General features: G+C 38.6%; 1 protein-coding gene across 1 annotated transcript in view; it reads left to right on the top strand.

The window, feature by feature from the left end:
- Positions 1 to 388: 388 nt before the first annotated feature.
- The window catches only part of MPPED2 (metallophosphoesterase domain containing 2), a 265,815-nt gene continuing 254,027 nt past the window's right edge, over positions 389 to 12,176 (top strand). Inside the window, exon 1 of the mRNA XM_006864857.1 lies at positions 389 to 634. Coding sequence (XP_006864919.1) covers positions 507 to 634 — 128 coding nt within the window. The 5' untranslated portion in view covers positions 389 to 506. The remainder of the gene's footprint in view (positions 635 to 12,176) is intronic.

Genomic DNA, 12,176 nt, shown 5'->3' with positions numbered 1-12,176 from the left:
TTCTAATTAGCAGGGAAGGTTTGGAGGATTCTCCACTTAGAGTACAAACCATTTATAGCTAGACACCATGGCAACTGTGGCTATGCCCCTTCTGTAATTCACATTAAGTGCCATAATTATAATTAAAGGGAAATCTTAGTCTGAATGCCATTGAGATGATTTGCTAGCAGCCAGATTTGCTAGCAGCCAGCAGTGGCATGTGAAGTGTGGTGTCCACTGTAACCAAGTGTGTGCAGGGAAGAGTGTTGACAACAGTTGTGTCCATGAAGCAGTCATAAATAGTCAGGTTTTTCCTGAACCGATTTCATGTGTGCAAGTGTCAAATTTGAAATCTCTTAGAATACCCCTTTTCTTTGTTCTCATTTTATAATTTTTTTCTTTGCAGAAGCACCCATCGGTATTTATGAGTAGATGCTTGGATTTAGAGATTGGCTGAAACACACCATGCCTGCTCCCATCCGTTGTTCCGGAAAGCTGTGAATTGCTCATGCCTATAGGAAGGAAGGATGGCACATGGGATTCCTTCTCAAGGCAAAGTTACCATAACGGTGGATGAGTACAGCTCAAACCCCACCCAGGCCTTCACACATTACAACATCAACCAGAGCAGATTCCAGCCACCACATGTACATATGTAAGTATTGCTCATGATCTTAAAATCTTAAAAGCATGCAAGAGAATATAAATAAAATAGAGCATTCACCAGTGACTTTTGACCAGAAGAATAAAAGCTATACTATTTGCAACCACAGAAATATCTGTGGTTCCAAATACAGTTTAGGAATAATCCCCTTTATCTGTTTGGCAGGTCACATTTTCAGAGCTCTTTTAGCTACAATTTAGTATTAGAAGTTCAGATCCTCTGAGGGATGGATGGTGGAGTAGGTTGTCCTTACGTTGTAGATGTTGTTGTTGTGTGCCATGGAGTTGGTTCCGACTCGTAGAGACCCTGTATAGGGTTTCTGAAGCTGTAAATCTTTACGGGAGCAGAAAGCCTCATCTTTCTCCTGCAGAACAGCTGGTAGTTTTGAACTGCTGACCCTGAGGATAGCAGCCCAATTCGTACCCACTATGCTACTAAGTTAAGGGATATGTCTAATGCCACTTAGTACATTTTGGGAGAATCTCCTGACCCCCAGCTCAGTTTGCTTTACATTATATTACTTGCTTTTATGATGAAATATTTCTTTAAAATTTCTGTAATCCTCCCCCCACCCCCACCCCAACACACACCTCACTTGATTCCCCTTTACATTCAGCTGGGAAATAGGCCTAATTGGGACTAATTGTCTAGCCATTGCTGAATCCATTGTCTTGCCTGTTGCTAGTGAAACGTGTGCTGCATGCTGCAGGACTTGAACAATAAGAGGAACAAAGGATTAAGGGACAGTGGAACAGTTGGTTCCAAGAATTTTACTTTTTCTCTTTTGGCTAATACTCTTTAAGTCGTGCTGAGGTTTCAACTGTTTAAGGAACAAAGTGTGGGAGAAACTCAGCGGCGAGGATTTTGTAGCACCTGGTTGTACACCAACTTCTTTCTGGTCCTGTGTCACAGGATGTGCTGGGATTTCAGCAGAAGAGGGCAAAAGGTCACAATCACCCTTGTTTATTCAAGACCTTATTCTCATTCTCTAGTAGACCCTTCCACTGTCTAACATGGGTCTTTCATAGTAGGACTAAACCTCTTTGAAAACTATTGTGTAGTTCAGCTAGAAAGGAGGTTAGAGCTCAGTTGACTGTTTTGCCACTTCTGGCAGAATTGAACTCAGGGCATGTCCGAGTCACGAGCTCTTTTTTTGAAGTAATTGTTTTATTTGACCATTTAGTAAACAGGAGAGAACTACACACATAATATCCCCTCAAATTCAGAAACACTAACCAAACAAAAGGCCTTTTCCTTGCCTGCCTGTGTATTTGGGTAGATACTAGGATGTTGCTTTGCAAGTAAATTCTGTAGTCTTTCCATCTCTTATGATGAGATTTTTGCAAAAGGGTCATTCTAAAACAACATGCTCAAGTAAAACCAAAAATTCATTGTACTTGCTTAGTGCTTAACTATTTCTAAGAGTGTTTATACTTTGTTTAAATCGGGATGTATTCATGATTATGTAAGATTGCTCATTTATGATTTTTGAAGGTATTTTTAAGATGAATCAGATTTTACTATTAAAATGGCTTTTCTGAGCAATAAATATGTGTTCATCTTGCATACTCTTTTATGTTTCTATGTATTTACTTTTTCTCTTCTTCAAGTGTGCTGTAAAATGTGTGCAAGGTAGAGTTAGCTCTGTTTTATACTAGTGTGCCATTTTGTATTAAAGAACTTGATGGATCCTGCTTCCCATAAGGCAAAAGACAGTGTGTTTGGCCTCAGATTCCTTAGAAAATGACTGATGGGGACTCTCTGCATAGTCTTCAGGTCTGCAAACATCTGCTCACTTGTTCTTGTCCATAAGATTCCACTAGTGAACAGTGAATGCACAAAGCTATTGAAAAAAATATTGTGTAACCTTAGAACTAATCTGCTTAGATCCAGCCATGAAAAATTTGAAGGCTCAAATTATTCCGCTTGAAAAATCTGGTCTGCAATGCTAGCCTGTGCAGCTGTGACGCCCTTTTATCACACCCCCGACCTTGTCTAAGAGCGGCCTTCACAGACTGACTCCAGCTTAGCCATCAAGCACCTGAATTCCCCGCTCCACCCACAATGGCAGCTCACTGAGCACATCTTAGGCCTTTCCATCTCAGTGCCGTGTCTTCTCTGTTACAGGGAGGCACTCACTTGTGTGTTTTGCTCTTTAAATGCCTCAATGCTGGTTCAGGCCCCTCCACTTCTGTGAAATGTCTTCTGGTATCCCCCAATCCAAATTGTCTCCCAACATAACACTCCCAGTTATTGGCAATTACCTCTTGCCACCTCTTCCTTTATTATTTTTTCTTTATACACATACATGAGGGGACTTCAAAAAGTTCAAGGAAAAATGGAATTAAAAGATAATGGAATTTTTTCCATGAACTCTTTGAAGCTTCTTCGTGTGTGTGTGACTCCTGGTGTGGCGCTGCAGGATCAGCACTGGACTGCAAACCACAAGGTCAGCAGTTCAAACCCATCAACTGCTTCTCGTAAATCCTATACAGCATCACTATGAGTCAGAACCGAATCTGGGGCACTTAACAACATCTACTTATATCTTACTCTCTCAACTACTGTGCTAGCTTCTTAAAGGTAACAATTGTGCTTTTGAGTGGGTAACAGTTACTCAGAAATGCTGATTGATTGATTGATTGATTGAGCGATCGATCGATCGATCCATTTTACACTGAGAAGAGAAACTATGTTTGATGCTTAGGGATTTCCACCAGAACTTTCTATTACCTCTTGGCCTTTGCAGTGTTTGAAGAAACCAATGTGGGATCACCTTTTCCTTGGGTGTACAGTTACTTGCTAGAGACCACACTGTTGTTTTGTAAGCCTGGTGTTCTAGTACAATGACTGACCCATTGTAGGTACTGGGTCATATATATCTTGGTTGAATGTTGTCATGTTCTGTTTCTGTTATATATTTTTAAATGACCCTTAGTCTAAATAGAAACTTAAATTGGCTGGAAAATATCCCTCTAATGTTTAGTCTAAAATTTTTCCATTTTTCTAAAAATTTCAACATGTCTGCAGAGCTTTGCTCCTCTCCCTAAAGATGTTTTGCCTTTTCCACTTGAATAGTTGCTCATTTATTTTGCCTAAGATTCTTAAAATATTTGCCTTCCTTTATTATCTTCTATGGAGGAAGTAGTTGAGACAAGTTTTATAAGGACTTGTGAGAGATAGGCTAGATTAGCTTTAATATCCCAGTTCCTTAAATCTGTTTCCTCCTCCCCACCAATGCAACCTAGTGGGTGTGTACTTGGGGGCTTTTGCATCCTAAATAAAGAATAGCTCACTTCCTATTGGGAAATTTACTTCCCTTATGTAGGTCTCAGTTTACTCATAACTATCTCAATGATATTTGAGGACTTTTAAAATCTATGATATACTAAAATTAAGATTACAATGAAAACAGTATTCATTTGCAAGGTGATGCTGTGGAGGAAACACAGATAAATAAGACCTGGTGTGCGTCCTCACTCAGTTCATTATTGATTTCAGAGCTGATGTTAACAATTGGCTTTAACAAGTTTATTACTTGGTCTTGGTCAGTCTTTCATCTGAAAGTTTTGACAAGGTTGCCACCAAACCTTCTAAGAACCACTGGTCTGGATCCCGGCCTGCAACTCAGAGAGGTTTTTTGCTAAAGAAAGAAATCACATATAAATTTAGGAAAGAAAATTAACGAACAGCTGGAAATGACACAGAAAAATTTAACCTAGAATTTGTATGTCCCTCGTACCCAGACACTTGAACATACTAATAGAAATGATTATTGAAAATCAGCTATTACCAGGGCTTCATCTTTTCACAACTCCTTCCTCTTTTCAAGCAGAATGTTGTGAAAGTTATTTTGTATTTTTAATGATGCTGGGAAGAGGTGCTGAAGACATCCACACAGGCTTAAATAATTTGTATGGTTTTAATTATCTGAGACCCAATAAAATATTATAAAATCTTATTAGTTGTAGGCCCATCTGTCTCAGTTTCAGCATTGAAAGCCTCGTTTCCAGAAAACCCCTGAGTCCCAGCCAATCCAGGACAGTTGACCCTACTGAAGTCAGTTCCTCATCTTTTTGCTTTATGGATTGGCTACGTGACAGGCAGATGAAATTTTGTGAATAGTTGTCATCACTACCTTTGTCTATGCTATCGGTTGTTAACACCCCAGAATTTGTCTTACCCTGCTTTTGTTCTTTTACCCTTGTTTTAGGAAGGCAGTGTAATGTAGTGGAATCAGTGGAATCAGATTATTTGATATAAAACTTGGCAATACTACTTACTAGCTGTGTGACCACCTGTGTAGAAAAGGCTCTCTGTGTTTACTTTTTCCTTAACATGTAGATGATAAAAAGAGTGCTTACCTCAAAAGGTTGTTGTGAAGGTTAAGAAGAGTGTTTAATGTATGTGAAGCCCTGAGAGGTATTACTTAGTCTACACTCAGTGTTATGTTGTTAGCTGTTGTCATTCATTTATTGTTTTATTGATTCTGGGTTTTCTATTCTAAGTTGTGTCAAATTCATTTTGAAAGTCAATAAAGTGTCAGTGAATGTATAAATAAGAAAGCCACTGCTAATACGTAGTAAAGTAACTTTCTCAGTTAGGAAGGATTACGAGCAAAACTCCATAGGAACTTTTCTAGTAAGGAATTTTGGCCATCAGACTGAGCAGTTGTCCTGACTTCTAGTGCCTTTTAAGGTCATAGACAACTATCACTCACCTCCAGTTACTCCATGGTAGTTGCAAGGGTAGGAATCTCATCAGTCCAGTGTTGCCTGCTTGTTCTCTATGGGATACAGTGACTTTCTTCCAGTTGGGTTCGACCTAGGCCCCTGTACTCACTGTCAGTGTCTTAGACTTGCCTTCCATCACTGTGACTAAGTTAATCATAATTAACCAGGGTTGAGTGGAAAGGACACAATCCGGATGTGGTGGTTGAGAGTGTGTTCTGAAATCAGATTCGTGAACAATTGCTAATCCTAGATGAATTATGGAACCTCAGCCTTCTCATCTATAAAATGGGTTTACCAACCTGTGGAAGGTAGTTGTAAGCATCAAATGAGATGATGTAAAAGATGATCTAGTGCCTGCGAGATAACACTTGATAATAGATGCTATGATAATATCTTTGGTTTTGTCTAGTAACTGGTGAGTTTGAGTAAGTGTTAACATGTCTTTTCAATACCATGTTGTGTTTGTATAAACTGCATCTTGTATCCTTGCTGAATTACTGCATTTTGTAGCATTCTTTAGTATTGTTTGGGCATTGCTAATCTTTACTTTTGATATCAAGTCATCTTTGTATAATTATGATATATCCTCCTAAATGTTTTGAACCACTTAAAAAGCAGACATTGACTATTGTTATGATTATAAGACTGATTCACTATTCTTGTATAAAAAGCTAGTCATTTAAAAAAAAAATTCTCTGTAGCTTTCAGGCTTTCTGGGTGATTATCTCATGCCAAATTCTTAACATGATTTTGTTTGTCTAATTTGAGGTTGCATTTTTATCTAGTTTCAAGAAAGAATCTGAAAGTAAGTGTTTATTTCAGGTATTAGGTATCTTTAGGTACAAAAGCCAAGTGAAAATACATGAAAATGGCTGGGAGGCCAAATAGCACCATTACTTGTAAATTATTTAGAGAATGAATTTGTGAATGAAACTTTTCACATTTTATTTTAGATACTTTTAATAACTTTCTCAACAACCATGTAATGCTTTTATGATAAAAACATTGTTTTAAAGAACCATCAAAATGTAATTTCTCAAATGCTCTCTGCTTTGCTTATAAAGCAAATATAATACAAATATCCTCTCTTTGGACCTCACTTCTTTGGGTGCCACCTTCTCTTTTTATGCTCCAATCAAGGAATAATCCAAAGGCTGTTCATTTATCCCTATAATTCAGCTTGTTGATGTGTGAGAAGATGAGAACAGGGCCAAGGATGCTATCTGTTTCTTAGTCCAATAACTGAAAGACATTTTTTTTCTCTTTAAAAGTTTGGAAAGTAGGGCCCCAAACCAGTAGTTATCAATTCCAACACATGCCAGTTCCATGTACATCATGTAGAATTGTCCTCCCTAGGGTTTTCAGTGACTGATTTTGTGGAAGTAGATTAGCAGGCTTTTGCCCTCTTAAGTGAATGGACTTGAACTGCCAACCAAGAAATATCCTCAAATTCATTTTTTTCTGGACGCTGGCAGAATATATGGTATCAATCAATAGCTTGTCTAATAAACTCCTTGACAGAGTTTTGGGGATCCTAGATTCTAGCCCTGCTTGGTTACTAATTAGTTTTGTGATCTTTAGCAAGTTGGGTGTTAATGGATTTCAGATTCCTTGTTAGACCTGAAAACCTCTTTCCTTCACATGTGGATGATAAAAATAGTTGTTGTTGTTGTTGTTAAGTGCCATCAAGTCGGGTCCGACCCATAGCGACCCTGTACAGGGTTTCCGAGGGTGTAAATCTTTACGGGAGTAGAAAGCCTCATCTTTCTCCCGCGGAGCGACGGGTAGTTTCGAACCGCTGACCTTAAGGTTCGCAGCCCAATTCGTAACCACTACGGAATAGAGCCTACCTCAAAAGGTTGCCTTGTACTGGGTGGCACGAGTGGAGGCACTGGACTACTAGCTGAAAGATTTGCAGTTCAAACTCACCCAGAGATTGCTTGTCAGACAGGCCTGTCTGCTTCTAAAAAGTTAACAGCCTTGAAAACTATATGGGGTGGTTCTACTCTGTGCATCGCAAGGGTTGCAATCAGTTGGAACTGACTCAATAGCATTTAAAAAACATCAGATTATGAACTGATGGCTGTTAACATCCTTCCTTCCCAATCTGAAAGGCTGTGATTTTTTCTATTTCTTATCTTTTCTTTTGTCCATTTAAAATTAAGAGCACGCATCCCATGTTAACTATTTATATTATGTAGGGAAAGAATATAATAGTGAAATATCATGTAGATTTGTTGGTGGGATATGAGAAATGACCACTTGCTCTCTTACTGGAGAAGAATGGTATCAATGGGCCAAATCTGGGTTCTGAGAAGCTAGTGAATATATCTGTAGGGGTTTATAGGACTGTACAAGGCAGAAAGTCATCATTTGCTACAGAGCTGGGTTGCATTTGTTGTTGTTAAGTGCTGTAGAGTCAGTTCCAACCCATAGCGACCTTGCATAGGGTTTCCAAGGAGCAGCTGGTAAACTTGAACTGCCGACCTTGCAGTTCAAATGGCTTTGCAGTCTGGTACATTAACCCACAGCGCCATACCAAAACTCCTGGTGTTGCATTAGCTGTTTGAAAAAAAATCAAAATCTAAATGTACCCTTTTTCATACTCATTACAGATTTATCACTGGGCTGCTCATTAGCATGGTAATAATTTTTCTTAATGTTTTCAGTCTGAAATTCAACTTGGAGATGCTCAGTATGTTCCTACATTATACTCATATCTAGGATATTTTTCTGTCTGTTTTTAAAAAAAATAATTTTTTTTTTTTTATGCTCTGAGTATACTTGTCTTGTGGACTGGGGCATTTTGACTTTGCTTCAGAGCTTACTTTTTCCCTATTCTGTAGATTTTTTTGTTTGCATTTGAGTATTAAAAATGTGTCCTAAATATTTTTTTTTCGGGCTGCTATTCTTAAGGCCAGCAGTTCGAAACAACCAGCTGTTCCTTGGGAGAAAGACGAGGCTTTCTGCTCCCATAAGGATTTACAGCCTCAGAAACCCTATGCAGGGTCACTGTGAGGTGGAACCGACTTCACCGCACATAACCACCACTGCCATACCACCATACGGACTCGTGGAGCCTGCATTATATGTTGCATAACTGCATAGTATTTGTTTGTTATTTTAACTACTTGGCTCTCTGGGAGGATGAGGAATTTTGGCAGGTTAAACAAATTAGCCCTGGATCCAGACTCTGAAGTAATACTTAGATTTATTTCTAGGGATAAAGATTCAGAGAAAAAAAGTCTGCTATAGTGAATGGATGCACATAGAGTGAAATTTGAGAACCATCAGAGCACCTCTTGTAGTTTAGAATTTGTCTCCTGTTTTAAATACAGCTAAAAAAGAAAAAAAGCACAAATAAAAACCCAACTCTTCGTGAAGGCATTTTCATAAAAATACACAAATGAAAAGCAAGTTAAACAGGAAGTAATGCCACAGAGAGTCTGTCTTTGAGATCCCTTTAATTTTAATTCTTCATTTTCAGAGCTCTTAAAGATGTCGATTTTTAAGATCTTAAAACATAGTTAGTGCCGCTCCATTGACCATATCTTGTGTAACAAACTCTAGGCAGTTCTTTGCTGTTTCCCTAAAGGAGAAACTGTTCACCGAGTCTTAGAAGAGCCGTTCATTAACTTGTTTTTCTTACTTTCCAGGATTTCTGTAGAATTCTCCCCATGTCCTTGTTCCCATTTAAGTCTTCAGAGCGTACTGGAAACTAGATGTTTCCAAAGTTACCCTGGCATGATACAGGATATTATTTCAGTATCAGTGTGGATAAAATGAGCAGGCTTTCACAGACCACCATGTTAGCCATGCTAACTTGCCCCCACCCCTTGTTTTTAAATGTAAAAAAACCACAAAACACTTGGAAGCTTTGTTCATGCAAAAACACGCACTCTGCAAAGAGGAAACTCTGTTGGATTTATTGGCCCTTGTAGTATTTGGGTCTGCATATTTTTGTTCTGTTTTGCTTTGAAGATTTTTTTTCCCTTTTCATTCTGTATCCCTGCAGAAGGATAAAATGTAGGTAAATAAGAAAATGTATTTTTACAGGCTTTTCACTTTTTCTTCTTTTTCCCAAATCAATAATAAAATTTCCCCAAGTTGGTTTAAATTATTTTATATTTTTGATTAAGAAGCAAAGCTCTTGAAACCAGTAAAAAAAAAAAAAAAGTAATAACCTAAAACACCATTTAATAAAGTAAACAGGTACATTTTAAATACTTGCTATTATTATTTTACTTAAACTTCTAAATGAAATTTAGACTGTTCTTAAGTTTCTCTATTAATAGTGATTTTCTTAAGCTGACTCCTGGTCTCTACACCGTAGCATGGGCCCTGCTCACAACCATTTATTTCCTTTTGTGAGCAGTCTTTGAAACCTTCTAACTCAAAGATTCGATAATTCTTGGATTGGAAAAATAACTGTTCCCATCTTGCTGTGGGCTATTTTGGCATTTATACTGATTGGCTAAGAAAAATGGATTACTTGTGGTATTTGGGCCACAGGCCAAGTTTCAAACCTTTTTACATATTGTACACTTAGCTTAAAATGTGTTTTGAACAAAAACTTAAAACTGAAATCATAAAAAGATTGTGTCCTACCAGCCAAACAATCTCAGCATGTTTTCCTAATTTCCTGAAGATTTAGCCTTTTGCTATGTTGTAGACATTTTACCAGTTCTAGTTTCATCTTTTCTTGGTGGCACAGTGGTTAAGTGCTCTCCTGCTAACCAGAAGACTAGTAGTTTGGACCCACCAGAGATTCTAAGGGAGAAAGATGTGCTCAGTCTGCTTCTATAAGTATTTATAGTTAAGTTCCCCCAAGTCAGTTCTAACTCAGAGACCCTGTGTATAGTTTCTGAGGAGCAGCTGGTGATCTTGCGGTTAACAATCCAGTGCTTATCCTACAGTGTACAACAGAACTCCCAGGACTCCATTGTTGCTGTAGTTAAGTGCCATTGAATGAGTTCTGACATATAGTGACTCAGTTGAGGGTTTCTGAGGAGTTGCTGGTGGGTTTGAACTGTGGTTAGCAGTCCAGTGCTTATCCTATAGTGTTGTTGTTGTTAAGTGCTGTTGAGTTGGGTCCAAACTCATAACGACCCTGGGTAGAGTTTCCGAGGCTTTAAATCTTCATGGGAGCAGAAAGTCTCATCTTTCTCCCACCTACAAAGATTTACAACTTTGAAAATTCTTGGGATAAATGTACTCTGCCCTCTAAGTTTGCTAGAGTTTAAATGGACTCAACAGCAACGGACTTTGATTCTTTGGTTTGAGTTGAGTTGTAAACATTCCTCTTCATTTTGTTTCATTTTACTTTGTCTTCAGACTTCAAAGATAACTACAAAAGCTTATCACACAGAATTCAGTATTTTTTTGTTATACAAATCATACTCATTGCTCTTGGTGTCATCAGTTTATGTTTATTTTGTATATATTTATATATAAAACATGATGCTGTTGCTGCTGCTAAGTTCTGTCAAGTTGGTTCTGGCCCATAGTGACCCTGTATAGGGTTTCTGTGGAGCAGCTGGTGAGCCTGAACCACTGCTTCTGCAGTTCAAACTGACTTTGCAGTCTAGTGCACCCTGTAGTGTGGCGCTATGGCTTAATGCGCTGGACTGCAAGGTCTGTTTAAGCCGCAGAGTAATCGGTTCAAACCCATTATCTGTTCCTAGGAAACCCTTTACAGGATCCTTATGAGTTGGAATCGATTCCATGACACTTAAACCAACGCAACACGTATATACGTTAGATATCATTAGACAGAATTAGTTGCCACTGGATATATTAGCTATATAAGAGATATTTAACTTTTTTTTTCCCTTTAAGCTGTTATTGTAGATTGAGTGAAAGTTTACAGGGCAGATCATCAGTTTTATATTCAAATCATACAGCTTGTTTCACCAAAATGATTACAATCCTCTCCATGTATCATCAGTTAGCAGTGTTTCTCTCTATTCACTGTAGCTCTTTTTTTTAAAAACAACAACAACAACAACAACAAACAACACTCTGGCATATATAATAATTTACACCACCAAAGGGCACACTTTGTAAGTCTGCCTCCTGGCCACTATCTCTTAGTCCCTCTCTTCCCATGAATCTAGAGTCCTCAGCCGCTCCCCCACTACATGTCCTCATCTCTGCCTCCATCTCTGGTATTGCTGCTTCTCTGAATAAGGTACCACATTCCCCTGTGCTCATCTCCCTTGATGGTCCTAGGGTCCTCTGTTTCTGGACTGTAATATTAACCACTTGCTGTTTCTGTTACAAAACTTCTACCTTTACAATTGTGACAGTCGCAATTAGTCATGATAACAATTATTCACTATTGAATCATAAGGATCTTATCCCCATTTTTTCACCAGACCCATTAGACAAGATGAAAACTGTTCAGTGGGGACTCTCTTCTCCCCCACACTCTTAAACTAAACTCCCTCTTGAAACCTTATAAACCAGTCACTTCATGCCTTTATCGCACCCTCATTTTAGGTAGCCAGTGTCTAATTTAGAGTCCTGGTGTGGCACTGTGGATTAATGCACCAGACTGCAAAGTCTTTTGAACTGCAAGGTTGGTGGTTCAAGCTCACCAGCTGCTCCTTGGAAACCCTATACAAAGTCGCTATAGGTGGGAACCAACTCGACAGCATTTCACAACAACAGCAACAATGTCTAATTTGCCCATCCCTATCTACTCTGTGTACAGAGGGGATAGCATTGATACTTGATGTGAAGACTCCTTCCCTCTCTCTTGCTATTTAGAGTTACTACCTCCATGAGTATAGGTCAGG

Source organism: Chrysochloris asiatica, unplaced genomic scaffold (genome assembly GCF_000296735.1).
Source record: "Chrysochloris asiatica unplaced genomic scaffold, ChrAsi1.0 scaffold00072, whole genome shotgun sequence".
Taxonomy (NCBI): domain Eukaryota; kingdom Metazoa; phylum Chordata; class Mammalia; order Afrosoricida; family Chrysochloridae; genus Chrysochloris; species Chrysochloris asiatica.
The sequence above is the reverse complement of the archived record's forward strand: the minus strand, read 5'-3'. Positions and strand labels throughout refer to the sequence as shown.